The sequence below is a fragment of the Gouania willdenowi genome, chromosome 21 (assembly GCF_900634775.1).
Source record: "Gouania willdenowi chromosome 21, fGouWil2.1, whole genome shotgun sequence".
Lineage (NCBI taxonomy): Eukaryota > Metazoa > Chordata > Actinopteri > Blenniiformes > Gobiesocidae > Gouania > Gouania willdenowi.
This window is the reverse complement of record NC_041064.1, coordinates 20,442,351-20,470,050: the sequence shown is the minus strand read 5'-3', so window position 1 is coordinate 20,470,050 and position 27,700 is coordinate 20,442,351. Positions and strand designations below refer to the sequence as shown.

The following is a 27,700-nucleotide window of genomic DNA, read 5'->3' as shown; positions in this document are numbered from 1 at the left end:
TTTTAATTTTCATTTAACTTAACTTTTTTATTATTATTGAACAATAAAGACATAAATCTACCTCCGTATTCAGTGGCCCCCTGTTTGATTTAAGAGGGGACCCTGTGATTTATCAGGCCGGTAATGGCCCGCAGACCGCATGTTGACACCCCTGGTTAACCCCCCCTTGCTGTCCCTCCTCCTCCTCCACCCAGCACCACCAGCAGCAGAAGCAGTATCTCGTCGTTCTGAGGAGATCCTGGAAGCACGAACAGCGGAGCCATGGCAGAAAACGCCGGCTTGGAAAACCACCGCATCAAGAGCTTTAAAAACAAAGGCCGAGATGTAGAGGTGAGCGGACTCACACCACCTCATGTACATTTCATCATGGGAGCAAGTTTGTGGTGGGAAACCGAAGACTTTGGGCCTCATTTGGGGAACCTGCCTGCTGCTAGCTGTGTGCTACCTCCAACATTTCGCCACCAGCCGCGTCACGTTATCAGTAAACTAAGTGTCAACGATAATATGTGTCAGGTTAACACATGTGGCTTATTAAAACGCAATAGTCTGTTACCACAGGGGTTGTGAAACTAAGCAGACTGACAGCAAGCAGCGGGAGAACGGGGTTAGTCGGCGTAGCTGTCACTACCAGCTAGCTTTGCCCTGTTAGCAGCACGGACACCGGTCGCAAGCAAGGCTGGGCCTGCCTGGTGTTGAGGATCTGCTGGTTCTCTCAATAAATGATGACTGACTTCCGACTGCGTTTGCGGGGTTTTTGCAGAGATTTAGGATTTATTGCAATTCCATGTGATTACGTGCACACAATAGTGAAGGATACATCTGTCGTGTCTTTTGTCATACATTTAGACTTTATTGGAAGCTTTGCACGTGATTACTTAATCGGCTTACGAAGCTACATGAACGTAGCTTCCAAAACCCACATCTACATAAAACGTCATTTATTTTATTTTATTTTTCATTTTTAAAAGAGTTTTCCGTTTGGTCCTTAAAGTTGGATAAATCAACACATGTAAAATATGTCAACAGGACTGGGAACCATTGATGTGTCACAAGTTTACAGGGATGCCAGTTAATTCAGTACCCCGGCACTCTTCATCTGTTTGCACTGCTGTACCACTGACAGCGACCCTCGTGCTTATTAATGCAGGTGCTGTCTTCCGGTTTTAAGCCCATTCAGTGTCATCAGTGTCTGTTAATAAGATAATAAATACATACAGTCAGTGACTGTCCCACTCTAATAACTTATGCCGCTCCTTCTTAGCTTGCTAATGTTAAGCTAATGATGTGCAAAGTCAGAAATGCTAACTGAATATTATCTTTGGGATGACTAATATATTTATGATAGATGCCTGTTTGGTGAAGGTAAACGTATTATTATTATTTTTGAAAAAGGTGTGCATCTGAACAGCAGAATTATTGTTTTTGTTTTATTTTATCTTTTTTTTGTGAAACCTTTTTTTTTTTTAAATCTAAAAAAAAAAAAAAAAAAAGTTCATTTAGGCTGCTTTCATTTATCTTAGTTGTCCAGTAGAAGCCTGAAAGTTAAATGATACGGATAAAACAATGCAATAGGAGCATCTACAAAATGTTTAATCACAACGAGAGGGGTCGTGATCCAATATTGAGTTCGGATATCGGTCCGATATCAGCCAGAAAACGAATATCGGATTTTATCGGACTACACTTCTATCCATATGTGACTGTGGTTCACACTCCAACAAAGTAACCTACTCTTGCTGACTATTGTTTTCTGTTTGAGTAACACCACATGATCAAGCCTTTTCTAAAATTCCACACTACAAAATAAATAATAAAAGCATGTCGGTATCGGCCGATACGCAAGGCTGCAATATTGGTATCATATTGGAAGTGAAAAAGTTGTATTGGGACATCCGCAACACAACAATGTCATTGATCAGGTCGCCAAATGAAGACGTTACAGCCGATCACAATAATACCATAAAATGCAAAATATCGGCCGTTCCGATATAGCCAATCAGATCACTGTAACGCCAATGAAAAACACAGTTGGAGGATCACTGAGTGCATCTTAACCCTGATACCTGTGACATCTTTCATCAGCAAATTTAACTCAGAATTGTCTTTCTGGTAAGACTTTATTGAGTTAAAAATATCAGGATTTATATCGTATATGGTCTTTTCCAGAAAACATATCGAGATATGAATTCTGGGCCATAGCGCCCAGCCCTAAACTCTATAAACTTTAATCCTTTTTTTTCTTTTCATTCAGGCAAAAATATTTGTTATTGATTAATTTTTTACACTGGCCTTGATTCTCAAACATTTCACATGGATTAATGCGAGCCTTAGGTGGAGCAGCGTTATCCATGGGTGTGTTTTCTTTCCTAAATGGGATGTGTTGGAGTCTTCCCTTTAGGTTTCCTCTTAGCACTCTAGTTAACATTTCTCCAACATTGTCTAAAAAGACGTATTTTGTGTTGATTGGAGTCCTTTACTCACTCTTAGTATCAAACTATTTTAAGGTTTATTTTGTTGAATAGTGTCTCTGCAGTGAGGTTGTCATGACACCAGTCATGGTGTTTTTAATTCTGTGACATTCTCTAAACTCTCAGTTAAACAAAGCAGCAGGTATGGTATTTTAATTCTTCATATAGATATGAGTCTGTTTTGCATTACATATTCTCAAACAACACTAACTCTTGGCAGCTTCTCTAACCAGTTTATTCTCTAAAATATTTTCTGAATCTTGAGGAAAATCCAGCTCTGACGTTGTACATCCACATTTTGGAAACTGTGACTTTCAGTCTGTTAGATGTTCTCCTTTAAGCTTTTCATGACTGATGTGTTCCTGGGAGCTCTCTGTAGATAATTACAAGGAAAATGTCAGAAAAATCTTACAAGCAGGTGAAATATATTTAGGATTTATCATGCAATCTAATAATGGTAGAAAAACTCTTAAATGTATTAGTCCAACACTATGATTTGATTTCTGACATTTCTCTGTTGGCTGTACTGTATGCGTCCATCACCAGTGGTGTTCTAAGCAGTCCCAGCACACACTCAGGTCTGACACCCTGGATCTTTGCTGCATCATTCATGCCACAAGTCTAATTTTAAATATCTCTGACATCATTCGTCCGCAATGCTCATTGACATGATAACTAAACCATTTGTTAAGGGCTAAGCACAGATGAGCAATGATGAAGGAAGTACTTAGTTTTTGGGCAAAACCTGCATAAGTGAATAATTAAAGGGAACATGTTGTGAAATATAACTGCAAACTCTATCAAAGGATCTTATATATTAGATGTTTAGTCAACAATATGGTTTCTTTTTGGGTGCCTTCTGTCCTTTTATCCTAACAAACTACTTTTTTCTTTTACATCACTGGATGCTTGATTATGCTGTTAACTAGGGGTGGGAAACTCTGGGTACGATACAACACAAAGCTCACGATAACGATTATCTCACGATATGATGATACTGCCATTATCGATATATTGGTCAGAAATAGGGATGTAACGATTAATCGTAAGGCAGTTAAAAATCGATTCATAGGTACCACGGTTCACATCGATGCTCTGAAAATTGAATCGCAGTACTTTTTTTAACCAGCAGAGGGCGCTATATATTAATCCTTCCAGAAGCGGACGTGACGGGCGGAATCTGCTACTATTTTCTTTCTGGCCGCCATTTACTGTTGAACATGCTCATAAATGATTCTTTACTCCTTTAGCACCGAAAGAGTATCTGTAATATTACGTGAATATCTGTAAAAGTCAGGTTTTTCTATTAACTCTGTCTGCTAGCATAGCTTCTCTTCTTCACTGGTGGAATAACTGCATGCCAACCGACCACTGGGTTACCAGCGCCCTCTGCTGGTCACAACAAATATCTGACGTAAATACAGTAAAATGACTGTTTTTTTTTTTTTTTTTAAAAGTCCAATTGTTAAGGCACAAAATACATTTTCGGTTGCACTTTTAAAAAGAAAAAGAACTTACGCAGTTTTGAATTGTTTATTATAGAACCAGAATTTAAATTAATAGGCTTCTTCATTTGTATCATTCCTTTATTTATTTCATTCAAGATTTATTTTTAGTTAAATTGCATCATTTTGAATAGTTTATCAAGGGATTCTTTTGACAATGAAAAATAAAAGGAAAATAGTATAGTATGTTCCCCAAAAAAATAAAGGAATATTTTTCAGTCATTTTGTCAACATTCCCATTTTGTAAAATAAATCGTGAGAAAATCGTATCGTGAACCCAGTATCGTGAATCAATCGTATCTGGAGCTGAGTGAATCGTTACATCCCTAGTCAGAAATCAATCTACGATAATCTATGACATAACAAGAAAAAAAAAAATCCATTTTTATTTATATCTCTGAAAGACAATAAATTGAAAAAGTGTCCTATGAACAGTGACATTATTTTAGTGCAACATTTCTGTAAATAAGTGTCAACATACCAACGTAAATGAATAAGTATCTCCAATAGTACTTAATAGAAAATAATAAAATAAATCTTAAATCACAAAAATCTTAAATCGATACTAAGCACGAGCATATCGATAATTGATCTTGCGAAAAAAAATTTGCGATATATCGCCGTATCGAGATTGTGCTGTCTGTAGTAATAAATAAAATCATATTAAAGAAAATATGGATAGAAGTGCTACAAAAACATCAATGGAGGAAAATCAAAGATATTAGTTAGGACAAATGTAAACACTGCACCAGAATCAACGATTTGGTTTTATATTTGGCCAAACTTTATTCTATAAAACTGCTAAAGATTAACTTCAAATGTTTTTTTTAGATAAATATGCACATTTTGTTCATTGGTAATACATGTTATATTCTATACATGACTAGTACAGGTTCCCTTTAATAATAAACATGGGTCTAAGCAGCACAGTAAAGGAGCTTTTTAAGGTTCACTAACATAGACAAACTCGTGCTGAGTTGTTCACATCTATTAGTAATCCTGAGATAATCCTCAAACTGCAAAATCCACCCACTGCAATGCTCAGAGTTTCACCATCAGTTGCCAAAAAGCCCCCAGTGAGCGTGCATCATTGGGGGTTGTTTTTTAACCGGGAGTCGATCTGTAAAGCACATGGCTACTATGACGGACAGATTCTGCCAAGTGCATTCCTGATGCTATTAGGACATCGTGTACGTCTGAGCTGGGTCCTCCTCAGAGCTGTTGCATGGGGTTGTTTGTGTAAATGATGAGTCAGGCTTTAGCCTTTAGATAAAGATGGGGGAGCTAGTTTGAGCTTTATTGGTTCGGGGCAGGCATGAGGGATTGTTGGTCATTTCTGACACCTTTAGAACAACTTCATTCTTTTACAGCAGTAGTGACGCACATTCTTCAGTGGTCATGTAGTTTTTCCCAGAATTACACGTTTTTGTTCTTTAAATTATCTTAAACTCAGTTTCATTGTGTTTTTTTTATTTCTACATTTAATCATTTGTCTAAACCATTACAAAGCTACGTTAAGCAACAGAAATATAAACATCTCCTTAATTTAGACCTTACTCAAGTCTTCACATTGGGGTATTTATTTTTTTCTCAACACTTTTGATGAGCAAGGTAATGTTTCTATGCTTTTATTGTGGTTGGGGGACACCTCTCTGCCTCGTAGAGTTATGACTGTCCTGGATTATGCAAGAGGTTATTTTAAAAAGGCAACATGAACCTCCACAAACAGTCACAAGATCTTGGACCATCTCAAGCTGTTCTAGACAAAGTGAAACACAGGCTCAAAGAAAAACAGCAATTATTTCAAATGTCTTTCCTGATTCAGACTGGCTTCTTTTATAGGTATAAAGGTATTTCAAAAGGTATATTATTTATACCAGAGATGGGCAACTTCAATCATGTCAGCATTTAGAGTAATCACCAATATGAACATTAATACAGGAATGAACAAAGGGTTTTTTGGGGGGTCATTTTTGTATATTTTTGTTGTTGTTTTAAAGTAAGTAGAGTCGAGCATCTTTATTTATCCCGCAGTGGAGAAATTTACTGTTATGGCAGCTCACATCAGATGAAGTGCAATAATAAAAAAAGACAACAGAAAGCAACACACAAACCCTAAACCCTAAAAACACTGAAAAATAGTTCAATGGAGATAGAAATAACTGTACAATAATAGAAGCTATAAATATGAACAGAAAAAGTAATATAAAAAGTATAATGGATACAGATTATATACATGTTTACAGATGGTACAAGTAGAGATGCCTCAGACTGTAATTTGGTGTATTTTTCTTTAATTTGGCATTTATATTGGGGGTAGGGCTGAACAATGTTAGAAAATCTAATTGCGATTTTTTTTTTTTTTTTCTCAATATTTTGATTGCTATTTAATAATTATTTTTCAAGGGCCTCTTGTCATGTGTTTTTAAATGAACACAAGCAGTAAATCAATCTGTTTCATAATAAACAATTTCAGATTTATTTAAACTTTATATATATATAAAATATAAATTTTAAAACACAGATTACAACAATAAAGCAAACAAATATGTGGCTTTACCTCTTTAACATATCTAACTTCAAGTTTCATGTGGACTGCGCTTCTTAAACACTCTCTGAACTTAACAGGACAGTACAAGACAATACAAGAAAAAAAATTAAATGCTGCCTTTGCAATTAGAAAATCTCGTTTTATGATATTGCGATATCGCAAATGCAGTTAATCGTTCAGCCTTAGTTGGAGGCCATATATAATCAGACTGAGGGCTGCATGTGGCCCATGTCTGATCCATCCTGTTATATTAGACAAAAGTCATAAGGTTAAGTCAACCTCCTACAGTTTGAATAATGTGTGCTAAGGCTTTCAGGTTAACGTCGATACATGACTCACAGTTGGGCTAATTAAACATCTCGACGTACCAGTAATTTACCAGAAAGAAGTCAATATTATTCTAAAAAATGTGAAACCAATAGAACTTTGTTTCCTCATCATTCTTCTTTGTGCTTTTTTTTTCTTCACAGACGATGAGGAGACATCGAAATGAGGTGACGGTCGAGTTGCGAAAGGTAAGAAAAGATGCATCATCTAATAATTTCTGACTAGCAAAGCTGTTTGTGTTGTGATGGAGGCTACATGCTGAGAGCCCAATCATGTCAATGTTGTCATTTATTAGTCTTGGTTCTGGCTGTATTGTATTACCGCCGACGTGTGTCATTGATTTTGAATTTTTCTCTTGTTTGATCGGCACGTTTATTTAGTTTACACAATTTCTTTTTAGTGGAATGGATACTTTGACTCACTCTTTAATTGGATTTAATAAGTTTAAAAAATGTCTGCATTAGCTGTAATGCAAATTAAACATTTGACTTGCATGTTATGTTGCGTTATCAAAGGGAATGCTAAGTCTTACAATAAATGAACTATGGTAGCACTGCTAGGAAGAACATTTTTTTTTCTTAAGAGAGTAAAATTGATTCTTTTGTGGTTCAGATGTCTATTATTTCCTAAATTAGTTGTGGTGCGGGTTCAGATCGTGTGAGAGATGGTTAGAGTCAGGAAGAATAGCTCCAATGGCCCTTTCATCACATTGCCTCTAATGGATGTTTATTAAAACCGTACTTAAATGGCAGAGGATTAGATGCACACTTCCATTTAACCAATTTCAGGATTATGTTTGTAGAAAAAGGCTTTGTTAACATGCCAGTATGCTGATCTGACATCCAAACCCAGTTTTATAATGGACATTTGTTCCATCTTAAAATGACACCATTTTTATCTTAACATCTTATTCTATGAAAAAAAAAAATCATGCTGATATCCCAAAGTTCCAAACTATGATCGGTTTGTCCGTAATATTCACTTCTGCCCATCATGCTCACAGGCAACGTATGAAAAACAAGCCAAAGTTGACTTTTTATGCTCAGATGCAAGTAAATCTGAGCGTGAGTTGAAGATGCACATTTTCCTTGAAGGATTCATTCAGCCTTATCAATATAAAACCCCCAATTTTAAGTGATGCTGTCTGTGCTCAGGCAGACTGAAAAATACTGGAGTATAATTACTTTATATTGAAGCTTTTTAGTTTATTTTCAACCTATTAATGGCTCCAGCATCAGCTCTTGGAGCCGACTTCAGTGGCTCCAAAACTCGTAAATAAACGCGGACCATCATTTTGTGGTCCCGCAGAATTTATCACAACCCCTGTATATGATGACCATTGCAGATAGGTTTTCCTACAAATTCCATATCCATAATAATAAAATACTTTATATATAAAGCACTTTACAAAAGTGATGTTATAAAATGGTTTCCAAAGGCAGCTTACAATATAAAAATAAAAAGCTACAAGGCAAACAGAGAGCAGGCTGTACTAAAAGCTCTGAGAGCCAGAGATTTATTGCTTTAAAATAATCGATAAAATCCTAAAATCAATCCTAAAACATACTGGGAGCCAGTGTAACAATGCTAAAACAGGGGTAATATATTCACATTTGCTGGTCCTAGGTAAAAGCCTGGCAGCTGAGTTCTGGACATAATGATGGCTCGGTGTAATCAAGGAAACCCTATTCACAGAAGTCTTTTTACAGTTCCCTGCTACACAGTATGAAGGCGTCTTTGAAAGTAGTTTGTGTAATAATAATGATGATGCTATCTAACTTTGTAGACGTCGTCAGTATGATATATGGTCATACTCCAAAAAGCAAACCAGCAACATGTGAAAAGAATCAGAATCAGAAATGTTTTTAATGGCCATGTACAGTTTTAAGGACAGTACAAGGAATTCGTCTTGGTAGTTGGTGCACAAAACAAACAACAACAAAAAATAAAAAAAACAAAGAACAACCCAGCAACAATAATAATAATAATAATAATAATAATAATAATAATAATGATAAATATAAAGGATGAGGGATAAATAAAGGATAGATAGAGAATAAAGGATAAATAGGATAAATATAAACATTAATATATATATAAAAGCAACATTAAAATGCAAAATTTGAGGTTAAAATGGACATAATGATGTCAAATATTTGGTAGACGCAACTATTTAAAATGCTGCCATGTACACTTTAATGCTCAGTGCGTTATACATTTGCAGTAGTGCGAACCTGAACACGTGTTTTCCATCTAGAACTTGAGACAATTACAAAGATTACACAAAATAACTTCTTATTCCCCGCTACAAAGTAGGGAAGGGGGATAAACGTTTGAGCTACGTCCGACAAAGGGGACAGCTTTTCTCAGAAACTGTTTAAGATACGATAACCAAATTCGGTGTGTAGCTTCAGGGAATCAATACCTTGATGGAGTTCGAAAATGAGACGTGTGCAAATAGTTATTGCCCTTGTACCGTTTTTTGGACTCTGTTCGAGGTATCGTCAAAGGGGACAACTTTTCTTAGAAACTGTTTAAGGTAGTTATTTTATATTCTGATGTGACAATATTTTCTTATGAATATATTATGTATCTAAGTTCTTAGATTTAGGACATTCATGAAAAGGTTGTGAGTTATAATGACAACCAATCTGGCAGGTGATGACTGTTATCTTGTTCTATTTGATGTGGAACAATTCAGCTGTGAGCCTGTAACCCCTCACTGTGGGTCAATTCATTCAGTACGTTTCAGGTTTGGGACACAATTAAAGTATTATTCTTACTGCTATTGGCTCTGATGATAAATGATGACTATTGATAACTGTGGCGCCTCTCCATCTTTATTCCCACATGGTTCTCTCAGTCATTGGGGCGATTGATAGAGGTTCCTCTCTTCCAGAACATGTGTCCACTGTTCCTTGGCTTCTAATCTGAATGTTGGCTGTATCTGATTAATGGGCATAAAACAGACTTGGGCTGCCTGTCATCCTTGGCCATTTTATATGAAATGTTTGCAATAGTGAGCACCTCTGCTTTAGTGCGTTTGTTTGAATAGCAGCTAATTAGTTCATCATGATTTTAATTTCATATCTGAAACCACAGTTTATGCTCATAGGAAGTTTAACTCAAAATCATAATTCTTTTCTCAACCCAACATTCTTCATGATGAACTTGCCCACAATTAATATTCTGCCTGCTTTTTGGTGGGAATAATTACATTGTTAAAAGGTAAATGTGGGACAAATGTCACAAGATCTATCGTCAATGGTGCGAGTGGTATTGCAATGGTTGGTCGTGGTTGGTGAAGCATATCTTTCTATCTTTTACACATGTCCCAAGCAAGCGTGTCTTTTTACCTGCAGGAGACAAAGTCTATGTTCAAAGGTATATTGCTGCCTGAATATGAAGTTCTGCTAATATTGTTGGAAAAGATCATGTCTATTTCTTAAATCTGGGCTGTGTAGACTGTTCTAGTTTGAAAGCTCAAGCACAGAGAAGAATATTTATTTAAAGAATGTCATTATGATGATATGATTTGGTTTTAATTTAAGACTGGCACAAATTCTCCATCTGTTTTGTGCTCTATTCAGAGTGGCACTATTTGCACTTTAAATGGGAAACATTGGTCTCATTTATGTTTATTTTATATTCCTTGAGTCTAAAAGGTTATACCTAGAGTTAGTCCATAGTTAAACTCAAACAAATGCATGGTTGTTTTTCCAGCAGCAATTGGTGTTTTTTTATGTCTTTTTTCCTGTTTCCAAAGTTATCGTTATCGTGAGCCCACTATCGTCTATCGTATCATGAACTTTGTCTGTTGTCCCATCCCTAATAATAAAGACCATTTTCCCATGGCTTTGGGTGTGTAAACACAGGATTTTATAGTTGTCAGTCACCCTGTTGCATTGATGGTTTAAATTGTCTTCGAGTCTTTGTAAATAACTGTATGTTGTGTTGATTGATATTGCTGAATTGGCCAGAGGTGTGTACGCATTTGTGGTTAGTGACGTAGTCAGGACACGTCACTAACCACAAATGCGTACACACCTCTGGCCAATTCAGCAATATCAATCAACAGTGTACTATGCATTGAACATTGAGTAATAGGGATGTAACGATTAATCGTAAGGCAGTTAAAAATCGATTCATAGGTATCACGGTTGATATCGATTTTCTGAAAATTGAATCGCAGTACTTTTTTTAACCAGCTATCCACAAGTGTAGGCGGCGGGCGGAGTCTGCTAATACTTTCTTTCTGGCTGCCTTCTACTCTTAAATATGTTAATAAATGATTCCTTACCCCTTTAGCACCGAAAGAAAATCTGTAATATTACTTGAATATCTGTAAAAGTCACGTTTTTCTATTAGCTCTGTCTGCTAGCATAGCTTCTCTTCTTCACTGCAAGATATCTGCGTGCCAACCGATCACTGTATTACCAGCGCCCTCTGCTGGTCCAAACAAATATGACGTAAATCATTGCAATCACGGTTTTTTTTTTTTTTTTTTTTTAAAGTCCAATTGTTAAGGCACAAAATACATTTTCAGTTGCAGAGAAAAATAACTATTATGCAGTTTTGCATTGTTTATTATCGAACCAGAATTTAAATTAATAGGCTTCATTTTCATTTGTATTATTCCTTTATTTATTTCATTCAAGATTTATTTTTAGTTAAATTGCATTGTTTTGAATAGTTTATCAAGGAATTCTTTTGACAATGAAAAATAAAAGGAAAATAGTACCGTATTTTCTAGTTTTTTTCCCAAAAAAAAAATTGTCTACAGTCCCATTTTGTAAAATAAATCGTGAGAGAATCGTATCGTGAACCCAGTATCGTGAATCGAATCGTATCGGGAGTTGAGTGAATCGTTTCATCCCTATTGAGTAACAAAAACTGGCACCCAATCAACCCTGATTTGTCAGCAACTAGAGCTTTCCACCAACATCTTATGAGTCTGTAGTGAGAAATCAGCTCCATGTAGCACCGGCTTCGCTCGCTGATACATCTGAGCTTGTGTGAGTCTCTGTAATGGGAAGCAGAGTTTTGTTTGTAGTTGACGATTGTGCCGTAAATAACAGTTTCTAAGTAGAAACCTATTATTATCCCCCGCCACAAAATGTGGAAGGGGGATATAGGTTTTAGCTCCGTGCGTCCGTCCGTCCGAGTTAAAGGGGACAGCTTTTCTCATAAACTGTTTAAGATAGGATAACCAAATTTGCTGTGTGGTTTCAGGGTATCAATACCTTGATGGAGTTCGAAAATGAGAAGCACGCAATCATTTTTTCCGGAGTTATTGTCCTTGTTCTGTTTTTTTGGCTCTGTTTGAGGTATCTTCGCAGGGGACAGCTTATCTTAGAAAATGTTGAAGATAGTTAAATGATTTTATATTCTAATGTGACAATATTTTCTTATGTATACATCTATGTTCGATTTAGGACATTAAGGAAAAAGTTGAGAGTTATAATGAGAACCAATCTGGCGGGGGATGTTGATGACTGTCTTCTTATTGTTGATGTACATATATTGGCTAAAGATCTTCAAACCTAAATGTTTGATTGTCAGTATAGTTGTTTTACTGACAGGAAAGGTTCAGTTTCTTTACATTTCACTGGATGTTTTATTAAGAATCTTGGAAGATTTTTTTTTTTTCTTATGAAACTGAATTTCTTTCTTTTTGACACGGAGGGCAACCGTTAGTCACTCAACATGTTTTACACAAAATCTCGTCATCAGGTTTGCATGTAGTTGCATGTATGCTAAGCTGTGAGCAGTGGGTAAACAATATGGTACAAGTGATTGAGTCTTGAACTTTCATTCACTGTGAGGGTGAATGTGCAAAATGTCTTCTTGTAGTTTATGTTGACAGTGATATTGCAGTTTGTACCTCTGTGTAATAGGGTCACCTTAAAAATGATTTAGAGAAACAATTTCAAAGTACTCTGTTAAGGAGAGTGATGCAATTTATGTTCAGATTGTGGGAGAAGAGCAAAGTCAGAACTCAGTGTTGTAGTATAGGTAACTGTAATTGCAGACGGTGCAGGTTTTTGAATGTGCTGTTGTATCCAAGTTGGGAACCACTAGATGTTCTGGGAATACCGGGGGTGAGAATGCATACAAAATCCCTGCGGAGATGTGCAGAGGTGAGTCGAGTCCAACACAGCAAGCTGGATCAGAGTAGCAAGAAGTACTGCACTGGCTGATTAGTCATCTGTGACGCACTTTAGCATGCAGCACAGGAATACTGGAATATAGGGCAAGGGAATCTCCTCCTCCCTCTGACTCATGCCCTGGAGACTGTGAATGAATATGTACTTGATGAGCGCTCTGAGCATGTTCAGGGTAATAGGTAAAGGTTCATTGTTCCTTAAAGGTAGAAATGGTGGCTAAATGAATTCGAGGCTGTGAACGACTCAATATGTTATGTTTGTGTCAAAAAGTGAAAGGCTGAATCTCCCTATAATGAACTAGTCACTGTTATTTCAGGAACGCATTAATCAGCTCTTTTATCTCTGACCTGAATCACTCTCCCTCCCTTTTCTTCTACCGACAGAACAAACGAGACGAACATCTACTGAAGAAGAGAAACGTCCCGCAGGAGGAGAGCCTGGAGGACTCTGACGTCGACTCAGACTTCAAAGGAGTGAGTGTGGGTGTGAAAGTGGGAGAAGTAACGATACAAACGATCCCGAGGCATGAAGATGAGGGATAAGTGACCCATCCACTTAAGACTTAATCCACTATATGATCAGACCACATGGATTTGTTCAGTGTTTTTTAATTATTATTTTGTCCATCTGTCCACACAAATGTGGTGTTTTCCACACCTCAAAATGTAAAAATGATTACTTTAATCAACACTACTTCATACCCAAATACATTTGCTTTTATCAGCAAAGATTTTGATGTTTAGTTACACTTTATATATAATGGAGGTCAAGCTTTGTGTTATTTTGTTTGTTTTCATGTCAGTAGCATGAGTAAAAAAGTCAACTGTTCTTTTACTAATACTTTATGTAACATTGCAACTCAGCAATACATCCCTTTGAGTAAATAATTGTACCACATTAGGATGGCTTTCTGTAAAAAAAAAGATACCTTAGATAAATACATATGATACGGGAACCTTAAATAAATGATCTGTTACAGGTTTGACTGAAATAGCGTTTTCATATCATAGTCTTCAGCACAACTGTACAGTCCTTGTCTGCAGTTGTTGACAGTGGTGTGTTTGACGCATACTGAAGGTGCTAATGCTGTTTCTTTTGTTTGTTTTTTTTTTGCACAGCAAAATGTTACGCTTGATGCCATCCTACAGGTGAGTTTGTCACTCAGGTTTTTTTTTTTGGTACACTAACTGATTTACCAGTAGCAGCATGTCTGTTGTTACGCTGTGCTAATTCCAGACTCTTATGTCAATACAGAACGCTACCAGTGACAATGCCGTCGTACAGCTCAGCGCTGTGCAGGCCGCCCGGTGAGAAAGACACACATGCTATTAGAAATACTGTTAGTCTGTTTATGTGATATATCATTGCCTGAAAATTTTGTGGTTTGGTTTTGTTGTCAGAAAACTGCTCTCGAGTGACAGAAACCCTCCCATTGATGACTTGATAAAGTCGGGGATCCTGCCCATTTTAGTCAAATGCCTGGAAAGAGACGATAAGTAAGTGAAAATCTGCTTTTTTTTACACACTTTTCCAATTATTAAACACGAAGCTTCGTGTGTGGATTCCTTTGGCACTATGACTTTGTGTGAGAGTCTGTGTAAAGGCACGCAGAGCAGCTGGATGGTGTTCCCACTGCAAGCCAATCCAAATATATCAGCATTCCTGTCTGAGTTCCCCAATTCCCAGGACCCTTTGTTCCCCAAAGGACAAGAAGGGCAGACATGGATGAGTGTTTAAAACGACAAACTAAGTTAATAACACATGGTGACTGGAACCTAATCTTTATAAAAAGTACAAGTGATTATCAACCGATCACTAGATGACGAGTCAAAAGCTGAATAATCAAAGTTTCTTACTAATTTGTGTAATAAATATCACCCTTAGCCTCAAACACTCATAATATCCCTTTTTATGTGGACATTGCCATTTTAGAGATTTCAGCCACTCAGCGTTGGTGTATGGACACAATGAATGTATTGTGCTCCATACGCTCAGTTAAGTTAAGTAGAGCTTGTGGCCTTTTAATATGAAGGTTGGCAGTTGAATTCCAAGCTATCCCTGTCATAGTCCCTAAGTGAGCAGATGCTGAACCATAAGTCGCTCCTGATGAACGATTAATGCCTTACATGGCAGCTTGGTCGCCGCGTGAGTGTCTCTGTGAATGGGTGAATGCAACCACTAGTGTTGTGTGTGTGCGCGCTATATAGCCCCTTTTCTCTTATTCCTGAATCCAAGTACCCCCTTTGTCCAGTTACAATGTTTTGCTTAGAAAACTATTTTAGAGCCCTATAAAATCCACGTTAACGGAATCACAGACGGAATCGACCAATGAAAACTATTGAATGCGGAAATTGCCAGAATGTGGATCAAACGTTGTCACCTTGAGGCAAGGAATACTTTTTTATGGGGAAATGTTTGCGTGGACCACTTATTAGGTGCACTGCCCTCCCCTTCCTGTTTTGGCTGCTTCAAGCACCCTCTAAACTGCCCTAAACACCGTCAAAACTGCCAAAAAAACTAAGCAACTCATCCCTCACTCTAAAATACAGAGCCACCAGTGCCCGCTTAACTTTAATGTGTCTGTGAAACTCCGCCCGTTTGTCGTGAAGCACTGAGCGGCTTCTGTGAAAACACGATCAGCTTCACCTGCTCAGAGTGTTTGAAAAACGCATCTGATCATCAGATCTGTGGATAAAGTTGTTCTGTTGTTGTGGATGAGACCAGCGATGCTCAGGGATTATAGGGTCTTAAACATTGTAGATTAATGATAACTTCTGATACTGTCAAATGTTCACCACTATTATTTCACCACTAGGGGAGTGGTGAAATAACTGATGCTTCCTTGAAGTTGAGGGGAAATTGGGTGACATTAATGCTGCTCTGATACATATTTATAAGACATATAAATAAATAAATAAAAAGCATTCCCAATAATCCATGTCAGTACAACTTATATATACCTTTTAATTGTATCTTACGCATTATTTATTTTTTATTTGACAAAGTTTTGTTTAAATATGGTTTTTTTTTTTTGTTTCCTCACAGGAGTTAAAAACTAATATTTTCTGATAAAATGTATCAACATTTCTAAAAAAAAAAAAAAAAAAAAAAAACGTAATTTGGAAAAATAATAAAATGGATTTTATAGGGCCCTACTATTTAAAAATCACTATAGAGCATAATGATGGAATGAACGAGTGATAACAGACATTTTAAAGAATCTCATTTTATAAATAAGCTCAAGCTTTTTTGGATCGTGACCCCATTTTTATTTCAAGGATTTCTGGCGACCCAGAAGACATTTTTTTCTAGAATTTGTTTTTGGTCATATTTGAGCTCAGATATTATTTTTTACTGCATTTTGCTTGAACTAGAGTCACAAAGTGAAAGTATAGATCTACATTTGTTTAAGATTATTTACTGTTTTAATTTAAAAAAAAAAAAAAAAAGAATAATAATAATAATAATAATTAAAACATTTCAAAAATCCATTTCAATTTTTCAGAAATTTCAGGCGACCCCACATGGGGTCCCGACCCCAAGGTTAAAAAACACTGATTTAGTGGCTGAATAGATTTATTTCTATAGTTTTTATAATTTCTGATCATATCAAACCTGGGGTGGAACCAAGGCCATTGCGTACCCCTAGGGGTACACGTACCCACATTTGAGAAACACTGCTATATAGCACTATATAGGTGAAGTCCATTCACAATGTTGAGTGAGGGTTTTACTTTAGATAAACAGGACACACTGGTCTGAGTTTAACTCATGTCCTATACTGTATGTAAATTAATTTAACAACCTTTTCAGTTGTAAAATTAATTTACTTTTAATCATTTCAAGTTTAAACCATCATTCAAATTAAACACTTTTCACTTTTTTATTGGTACTTGTGCGATAATGAAGTCCTGAATGACGTCCTTTGGTATATTATTACAGTTTATTGGGAAAGAAGGAAGACGTAAACACCTACATGTACGGTTTCATATTTTTTACATTACCAACGAGCCATTTGAGATCATTTCATAAACAATTTCTTTGTGACAATAAGTTTGTCACCTGCTGATCTTGATGGAAGTAATAAAGCAGCGTTACGGGTACGATTACCCACATGTATTAGAAAAGATGGGGTTACGTAACATTAATAAAAACTACGATGAAAGGCCGTAAAATCTAATGTAAATGTAAGATTAACTTCTGTTGATAAATGATTGCATTAGCTGCTCCTATTTTTATATTTATCATCACAGTTCATAAAGAGGAAGCCAGTAGGATCTGCAGATCATATTTGAACGTCTGCCGGCTTGCATTGTAGACCGAGTGGGCATTCTTCTTCACTCTCATCCAGCATTTTGTCAGTGGGTGGTGTGAGGATCACTTGCAACTGTGTCAATTCTAATATTTACTGTTGTCGTTTCTGTTCAAGCCCATGACATGAGTGTGGAAGGGCTAAACGATTACCCCCACTTCTATTTAAATATGGGTTTGAAATAACAAACAGGTTTTTTTTTTGTCTGAGACTTTCCTTTTTCCAACTTTTTTTTTGGGTTGTAACCCCATTTTGATATCACTCATATCTGGCGACCCCAGAGACTTTTTTTTATTTTTAGAATTACTTTCTGATCACGTTAGACTGTGTAACATATACAGTATATAGTAGCCAGGATGAGTCACAAGATGCATCATCTCAGATATGTTTATACTGCATTTTATTTGAACTAGTTACTAGATTTATACGTGAAAACGTTTAGATATATAATACAGGATCAGAAAATACTTTATTAAACCCTGAGGGGTGATTAGAATGGAAAAGAGCGCCATATTAAAAAGCAACACTAATAATAATATTAATAATAATAATTATACACACACGCAGGATAAAGGAGCAAGACTACACAAAGTAAATGTGCATATAAGAGATAAGATTACATTAAAAATAATAATAATAATGAATACAAATAAAGTATACAGTATATACATATGTAAACAGATTTTCTTTGGTCCATAACAGGCCAGCTGTGGTGAAAAAAAAAAAACTCAGATTATTTTAACCCTTTAACCTCTGGGTCTTACAGGTTGGATATTGATAATGTGTGTGATGTGTTAAGTTGAAAAAGAATAATAATTAAAAAAAAATGTTCAAATATAATTATTAGTAATTACATTTTTTTTTTTTCTCTTTACCAATTACTAGACATTTCAGGTGACCTCATTTTAATTCCACGCGACCCTACATGGCGTTACGACCCCAAGGTTGAAAAACCCTGCATACAGGCTGAAATTTTGCAGTTTCCGATATCTTTAAAAGATAACCTCACTTTGAAACACCAGATGAAGGTCACTTAACGCTGATGTGTGAATTGTCCATCAGCAGGACTCCCCAGCAGCTTGGAAAATACGCTAAGCAAGCATCTGTTGCTAATGTTTCCAATGTTAGCTACCTCTGCTTGCTCCTGTCTCTAAGCATTTTTCCTGCTCTCTGTCTCACAGCCCTTCTCTTCAGTTCGAGGCAGCTTGGGCTCTGACTAATATCGCCTCTGGGACATCAGCACAGACTCAAGCTGTGGTTAAATCTAGTAAGTTGACTTCTACATTCACAGCTTCAGATGCTTCTGTGCTAAGGAGGCACAGTGAGTTGATGGTTTTAAACTGCAGTGGGCCTGTGTGGTTTAAGGCTCATTTCCTACTGGGACACCATTTCAAATCAGCTGTTCAGTGCTTTTTTTTCTGCAACAGCCTGACTATCACAATGTTATGTACTCACAGATTATCGTTTGCTTGATTTGCCAACTGAATTATCATCAAAGGTGAATGTTCTGTTCTCATTTGATAATCGTTTTATATTGCGTTTTATATTTTTGTAGATGCAGTGCCCTTGTTCCTGCGACTGCTGCACTCTCCTCACCAGAACGTATGCGAACAAGCAGTTTGGGCTTTAGGAAACATAATCGGTAAGTGCTCGACACTCGTCTACCCCCTTCTTTCAAGGATGACTTAACTGGATAAGCAGGCTGTGTTGTGGTTCTTCAATTATTTGTTTCATACAAAGGAGTAACTTCTTTTTTTGCGTTAAAATGGGGTGTACCCCAGGGATCTGTCCTGGGGCCATTGATGTTCCTAATACAGGGTTCCCGCGGATCTTTAAAAAGTCTTAAAAGGGATTAAATAATGAATCTAAAAGTAAGACCTTAATTGTCATTAAATATCTTAATTGAATGTTTCAAAAGTTTTACATTTTAACACATAATAAGTATGATTTTATGATTGTAATTAGTGTCACATTTAAAAAATAAATGGTAAAATTTGTTTTTAGAAATACAGTATATATAATTTACCGTAACATCACACTATCACAACAGCTCCCATTATTTGTCTGTTTCAATTTGTAAAGTGTCCCTGAGTTCCTTGAAAAGTGCTATATATGTATTATTATTATTATTATTATTACTGGAAATAATTGACCCTCACCCTATGTAATTGATGTGGCATTTTTCCCCCAATTGTGTTTGTGAAGGTGGTCTTAAATTTGATTTGAAATGGCAATAAAAAGTCTTAAAAAGTCTTGAATTTAATTTGACTGAAGCTGTAGGAACCCTGTAATATATGTCAAAGATTTGGCAAACGTATCCAATCAGTTATCAAAAATATTATTCGCAGATGTTACCAGTTTGTTTTATTCACATAAATATCAAATTACTCTCATGAAAGTTGCAAATGAGGAATTAAAAAATACATTGCAAATTAGTTCAAAATGAACAAACTGTCTCTGAACATTCAAAAAATGAACTTTATTCTATTTAGTCAAAAATGCCTGTTGATAATAACTGTGTTGATTGACAATGTCCCAATTTCTAATGTCAGGTATTTTACTTATTTTCTTGTTGATATCACGCTTAAAAATCGAAGATTGTCAAAAATATTAGACTAATCAGGATAATTCGGTATCTCCTAAATGTAAAAGTCTCCCTAAATATTTTTTATGCAATGATTTATCTTTTCATTAATTATTCTAATATTTCCTGGGCCAGTCCTCACTGGGCGAATTTAAGAATTCTGTAAAAAACCTGTTCATTAATGAATAACTGAACAATAGTTGCTTGTTGTTCTTTATTTTGCTTGACTTTTGATGTTAAAGTTGTTCTTTTCCTGTTTTCTGCTCAGTTTCAAAGTTTTTGCTGTCTTGATGTTCCATTTTGTCTTGATTTAATTTTATTGTTTTTAAATTTGTTTTACATTATTTTTTCCTTTAAAGTTGTTATATCGGGAGTCCTCTTCTTCAAGTCCCTTAAGGGTTTTTAGTTTTTCCCTAGCATGCCTTTAAAGTGCATTGCTTTCTGTTAATGTCTGTCCACCTTCGATGTTATTAAGTTTTGTTGTATTTTAAACTGTGACAAATAGAAATGTCATGAAAAAGATTTAGTGATTATAGTCAACCTGTGACCCTTTAGGTGATGGTCCGCAGTGCAGGGATTACGTCATTTCTCTGGGCGTGGTCAAACCCTTGCTGTCCTTCATCAACCCGTCGATCCCCATCACCTTCCTCCGCAACGTCACCTGGGTCATCGTCAACCTCTGCCGCAACAAGGATCCACCTCCACCCATGGAGACTGTGCAAGAGGTGTGCGTGTGTGTGTGCGTGCACAGGATTACCTGTGTCAGACAGATTAATGGCATCCAGGTTGAATCATTGGATCACATCAAGTCTTAAACTTGTTTTCCTTTTGTTTTCCTGCAGATTTTGCCAGCTCTCTGTGTGCTAATATATCACACTGATATTAATGTAAGTAACTGATGGATTAAAATAAAAATAATCAGTTTTTGACGTCTTGCACATCTGAGTCCATGTGTTCTTCTGTGTCAGATCCTAGTGGACACGGTGTGGGCTTTGTCTTATCTGACGGACGGAGGAAATGAACAGATCCAGATGGTAATCGACTCTGGGGTGGTTCCTTTTCTTGTGCCTCTCCTCAGTCATCAGGAGGTGAAAGTTCAGGTATGTTTGCACCTTTAGCCTTGTTCATCTTCAGAGTAAAGATGAAATGAGTGAAATTTGTCATTTCTGATGCGCAGACGGCGGCTCTGAGGGCAGTGGGAAACATTGTGACGGGGACGGACGAACAGACGCAGGTGGTTCTGAACTGCGACGTTCTCTCACACTTTCCCAACCTGCTCACACACCCTAAAGAAAAGATCAACAAGGTAAGGCAAACACACGCTCATGTGATTAGCCTTTTTAAGTCACGCGGTTTCTTTTTTTAAGATTAGGAAATCTGTTATCAACAATGAACAAAGTATGAGTGTTGGAGCAGCTGATGAATAGAAGAGTCAATACCCAAATCACTTCTTCTTTTTAGCGCTAATATTTAAGGCTGCAGCTATCAAATATTAGTATTCTATCCATTATTTTATCAATAATTTAGTAAACAGAAAATCTGACTGATCACTGAAAGAAGAATTTACATTTAATACATACGTAATATGCAAAGTGGGGAAAAAACGTATAATTTTTAGCATATGCTGCTATGTCTGGACTTACGCCATTATTACATCCCGACTTAACCACGTGTGTATTGTTAGACACAAACATAAAAACAGTGGTTTCAAAATGTGCGTTTTTTTTTTTTTTTTTTTCAATATAAACATAAGCAACATGCAAACAAAGTATTAAAGCCTCACAGGAACACTGGTAACCAATGAGCTTTGTCCGAAAATGTACCTGCCAGGCTTTAAACTCACAAAGATAAATACAGGAACCAGATGTAGTCAGAGCCTTAGTAGAGTTACATACTGCTGCGTGAGTTTTTCTATTAAATTAACTATTGTTTAAATGTTTATTTTTACTGAAACAATTGGAGAAATGTGTTTAAATGTTGCAAATTGGATTTTTTGTGTTTTAAAAAAAAAAAATGCAATTCGGATTTTTGTAAAATATTACAAAATGGTTGAATTGTACAAATGTCACATGTTTTATGATTACTTATAATGTTGTTGGTCAATGGCTAGTAAAATAGGAACATAAAGATTTCCTATTAAAATTAAGTAACAAAAAAGTGTGCATGTTGAAACTTTCCTACCTTTTTAAGTTACTGCTAGTTTTTTTTTATTATCTTACCTTTTAATTAAAGTGAAACCATGAAAATTCAGTATTTAAGATATATATATACAGTATGTATCTAACCAGTAGCCTATTCAGTACATTTGAGGTTGCTCGCAGTTTCAGAAAGGTTGGTGACCCCTGACGTAGAGGGCGTCGACGTGACACAGTAGCATATGTCAGGCTTAAGATGACAAATGCAGGCATTATGAAAAAATAGAATGACAGAAATGATTCTTTTCCCAATAAAATGAAGAAGGCTTTGAGGCAGAGAAAGTTAATCGATCATTCCCTTAATGAATGAAACTAGAGATGTTTTAAACGTGAGGAGCTTTTCGCCTCCTTGTTTGCATTGGTGCATGTTTACAATCAGTCAGGTTTGTCTGGTTAATGCCTTCTGATCTTTTTCCTGACTGCAGTTTTCTTCCCCACAGTCCCAAAACCATGCATGCTCGGCTCATTGAACTCTCTAATTGTGCGTGCGTGTGTGTGTGTGTGTGCGTGTGTGTGTGAGTGTCTCAGCCTGCATTATTCTGGCTACATGTCCTGGGGTGACCTGCTGAATTCTAGGAAAGCACTGTCATTCTGTTAGTGATCCTGCTCATATTTTTGCTCTACCAAAGTCTCGGGACACACTGGGACATGTCGACAAACAGAAGCTGACCATCACAAACCCTGCTGTCTGATAGTGGGAAGAAACCGGAGTAACCATTAGCGCTGAGCAATATATTGTGATTCAAGATATATCAAGTTTTCTATTTTGCTGATATAGAAAATGACAATATTGCCTATATCTATATATATAAACTTCTTTTTATTTATACAATCACACAGTAAAAATCACATCATACATAATAGTATTTAATATTATTCATTGAGTGCAGTCAGACAGTGTCCTTTACAATTTTTCATATTTTGGAGCTTTTTTGGTATTAAAATACTCATTTCAGGAGTCGCTGCTTTCGCTACTTCTAAGAACAGCATCAAAAGTTCAGTTAGATGATTACCGAGTGTGTCTTAACCCAGACCTTCATCTAAACAAGCAACACTAGAGAACTCACTCACACATGCTGTCCCTTAGATGAGAAAAAGCCTAAAGTGACACATATTGTGCAGCTGTTTGTTAATAAATGTGCTTGTGTGGCATTTTTATCAGCAAATTTAACCCAGAATTATTTGTCTTTCTGGTCAGACTTTATTGAGTTAAAAATATCAAGATTAATATCGTATATATCGCCATTTTGAGAAAAAAAATTGATATGACTTTAGATCCATATTACCCAACACTAGTAACCAGTGAAATAATGAATACAAAACTTGCTCCGACCATTCTGGACTCCATTCCTGTAGTTTAGAGCTGTTTACTGACTGTCCACCATGTGACTGTTTTTGGCTTGATGACTGAGGGGATTAGGAGTTTGCCTAGCAACAAAAGGCTCTAGGTTTCTGGTTGTCACAGGAAAGGCATCTGGTGCAAAATGCAGATGTTGTAATATTCAGAGCCAAGAATAAAAGGAATAGAAGTTTAAAGTGTAGTGTGTTCAATGTTCTGTGTCGAAATGTGTGAAAATGAGGCTGATTCTTTCTTCACCATGAATGTTTTTCTCGTTTTCAGGAAGCCGTCTGGTTTCTGTCTAACATCACAGCTGGTAACCAGCAGCAGGTCCAAGCTGTTATCGATGCCGGGCTGATTCCAATGATTATCCACCAACTGGCTAAGGTTTGTTCCTGGTGTAGGCGGAGGAATCCAAACTCTCATTTGTTTTGTTTTTTTTGTTTTTTTACCAGCTTGTGTCAGATGTTAAGTTTAGAAACGCAAACTGATGTCCTGGTTGGGTATTCACATCATTCTTTAGATAGATGACCAGCATTTAAAAAGATAATGATCCTAATTCATCCTAAAATGAAAGCTGGTAATGAAAAAAGCGAGTGCATATGCTGTATTTGTACATCTCAGTGACAGCCTGGCTCTCTGCAGGGGGATTTTGGCACTCAAAAGGAGGCAGCATGGGCCATCAGCAACCTCACCATCAGTGGGAGGAAAGATCAGGTGAGCTGGGTTCTTTGTTATCAAAGTAGAAACATTCTGTTTGTCTGTTTTCTAAAGAAATGTTTAGTTTTAATGCTTTACATTAAAAATGTGGTAAAATGACGTTAAACATAAATTAACTTTGTGCTATTGTGAAGACGTTTGCTGTGCCTCTCCCCACACTTGTAACCATGTGCCTGTGCTGGAATCAAGTATGGATGTGGTGTGTATGTGTGGGTTTGTGTAGGTGGAGTTCTTGGTGGAGCAGCACGTCATCCCACCGTTCTGTAGCCTGCTGTCAGTGAAGGACTCCCAAGTGGTGCAAGTGGTCCTGGACGGACTGAAGAACATCCTCATCATGGCAGGAGACGAAGCCAGCACCATCGCAGAGATCATCGAGGAGTGCGGAGGTCTGTGTCCACTCAGTAATCACACACATGGCTCCTATGGCTGTCAGATGATCACACACCTTCATTGTAAATGCGTGTTTTTCTTTTTCAGGTTTGGAGAAGATAGAAAATTTGCAGCAGCACGAGAACGAGGACATCTACAAACTAGCCTTTGAGATTATTGATCAGTACTTTTCAGGAGATGATGTGAGTTCACCACTTTGTCCGCTATGGGGTCACAGGGGGCACAAGACGGTTGATTCTCACTAGAGTTTGTAGTGATTTGACGAGGATTTTTCGTGTCTGTTCTGTCCTGATTGGCTACAAACTATGTAATGCATTTCAGACACAAAAGGGAGTTGTGAGTGAATTACTTACAGTTACTATAGGTTTACCACCAGCACAGGGAAGTATGAGATGGAAACATTACATCATTATTATGTCATTCCTGTATTACAAACTAACAACTGAACGTGTGTCAATGTAAAGTTTTATTAGTGTGTGTTTTTTTTTGAGATCTTCAGACTTTATATATTTTCTTTGTTGAGTTTATTTTACATTTATTTTTCTACTTTAAAGGGATCCTCCACTGTTTTTACAAATGTGGCTTAAAATGTTCCTATTAAAAGGTCTATGGCCACGTTTACATGTGGAATAAAAATTCATTCCTCTTTAACCTGATTTTGTAAACACAGTAATTCCTAATGCTAATTTAATTCTGAATTAAACTTAAATCCGAATTAAGTGGCTGGTTTATTTTGATTTTAATTCCGAATTAAATAATTCCTCTTTCTTGTAAACAGTTAACTTGGTTAAAGCTGCTTTAAGTGCATTTGGATCATTTTGCGCTTGCGCGACTTGCGGCGATGACGCGCTGGTGACGACATAATACAAGATGGCGGCGGCCTGGACCCTAGCTGAAGCTATTTTATAAGAGCCTTAAAAGACATGGATATAATGAAAAGAGTGGATGGACGGAAGCATAAACATGCAAACTTTCACACGGACCTCGGTAAATGGAACAGGCTTCACCGGTGGGCTGGCCCTTGGACCCGGAGGTGGAGTAAATGCGTCCCCGTACTGCATGTACAGGCTGTAATATCACTAAGTTTATCATTTTACCTGTTGTTAGAGCTACTATCTTTACCAGGGAGCAACTATTTATTCCTGGTGATTGTTTACTGGAGTTTTACTGAGTTTTATTTACCGATGATTAGTTCCTATCTCGCTTCCGCTCCACGGTCCAAACTGAAACTGTTATTGTCGAGCTGCTGCTTCAAAACTACAATCAAAATGAAGGTGAAAACATTTCTCATGTGTGGTCGTCTGTGTAATAGTCAACAATAAAAGGTTTGTGTGTGTTTCTCCTATTAAACGTGATATGTCATGTTCTCCACCTGTTCAATCAGAGCCTTCCCAAACCCCAGACCTAAAACCGAATTATCTAAAGCCAATAAACCTCAGTTCGGGAGTTACTAGTTACTATTTCCACGTAAACACGAAGCTGAACACTTAAATGCTGAATGATTTCATTCGGAATAACTAATTCTGAATTAACAAACATAATTTAACCATGGCCTATGCCTAACAAAAAGCATTATTTTGTATCATATTCATTTTAACTTAAATATGGGGCTACTTTACCATTGTAAAACTTGTGTTCCGTCGTCTTGAAATCATGTGATTAATGACGTCACACAGCCACATTTGCCTGTAAACATCCCATTGTTTTCTATTGGAGTGAAACATTCAGCCTGCTTTTTAGATCATTTAGCAGCTTTTTTGGTCAAAATAATTTATGCTGTTTTTAGTTGCTCTCAATAACCCGGAAAAGTTAAAGATGTCGATGTAACCCTCTTTGGTTTACCAAAACAGGATAAAAACAAAATAATGATCAAACACGTCATTTCAAGATGGCGGAATACATGTTTTAAAACAGTAAAGTAGTCCCATTTTTAAAAGTTAATCGAACACATATGCTGCAAAATAATGTTTTGTTAGGCACAGATCTTCTAATAATGACATCTTAAAGGTTTTAACCCTAACAAAGGAGGATCCCTTTAAAGTTGGTTTTACAGTATATTGCCATTTTTATTACTTTTTTTGTATTTAATGTAACTGTAGTCCATTGTTAGCATCCATGGGCTAATGTGACCCCACTGTTTCTCCTCTTTTCAGATCGATGAAGACCAGAGTTTGATCCCTGACACCACTCAAGGAGGAACCTTCAACTTCGACCCAGCTTCCAACATGCAAGCAAAGGAGTTTAATTTTTGAAAGGCGGGTTGTTGGGTTCAACCAGTTGCATGGGTACTCTGTAGTCAGACATTCACCCATCTCTCCCCATCTGGCAACCTGGTGTCGAAGGATCACTTCTATACTTAGACTCCTCACTGAAAGACTTCCTCAACCCCTTCCTCCGTGCAACGGGTTTTTTCTTCCCCTTTCTTTGAACGGCCATACATCACTGAATATGGCAACCCTTCCTAGGAGTCCTGATTATTCAACAGGCACCACCACCATCATCATCATCATCTGGCAACCAGCATCAGGAGGATTAATTGCATTCTTCACCTAAACATCACACAAACCCAGAAGGAAAAGCAAAGTGTTTGGTGTCGAGGGTTAATGGCCAGGACGAGCATATTTTCAGACACTCGTACATGCACAAACACAAATACGTATACACACGCTCGCATACACACACTGTTTGACACATAGGTTTTGTGTGCATACTTCTGTTCGACGCTGTCATATCACTTGCAGAGACAAAACGCTGCTGTTTGTTTTCGGTGGGTTTTTTGGTTTGGCTTTCCTGACCCTGGACGGTCCTCTGGTGTTCCTGCATCGCACACACACGCACGCACACATGCACGCACACACATAACAAATGCACTAAGTCACGGATTCCCAGCAACCAGGCGCACCACTACCCTAATCTGTCACCCAGTGTAGAGATAATCCAGAGCTAAGCCATGATTAACCACGGACCCCCACTACCCTCTCAGGAGAGTCCTCGGGCAGGCAAAGGGGTGAAAGGGCTCCACGGTAAGAAAAAAAAAAAAAAAACAACGAAGGCTTCTGTGGAAAACTGACTGACGGGACTTCTGACGGCGCCTTTTTTAGGTTTTTGAAAACCTCTAAATTATCAGTTTGTTTTTTGTTTT

General features: G+C 37.0%; 1 protein-coding gene across 1 annotated transcript; it reads left to right on the top strand.

Moving 5' to 3' along the window:
* Nucleotides 1–16: 16 nt before the first annotated feature.
* On the top strand, nucleotides 17–27,700 carry kpna3 (karyopherin alpha 3 (importin alpha 4)). The gene is made up of 17 exons (XM_028436894.1): nucleotides 17–330; nucleotides 6,995–7,039; nucleotides 13,402–13,491; nucleotides 14,137–14,166; nucleotides 14,273–14,325; nucleotides 14,419–14,514; nucleotides 18,512–18,597; nucleotides 18,886–18,972; nucleotides 20,470–20,639; nucleotides 20,757–20,801; nucleotides 20,883–21,014; nucleotides 21,092–21,220; nucleotides 23,731–23,835; nucleotides 24,094–24,165; nucleotides 24,392–24,554; nucleotides 24,646–24,740; nucleotides 26,712–27,700. Exons 1-17 carry the CDS (start codon nucleotides 262–264, stop codon nucleotides 26,808–26,810), a joined length of 1,566 nt encoding a protein of 521 aa, XP_028292695.1. The 5' UTR covers nucleotides 17–261; the 3' UTR covers nucleotides 26,811–27,700.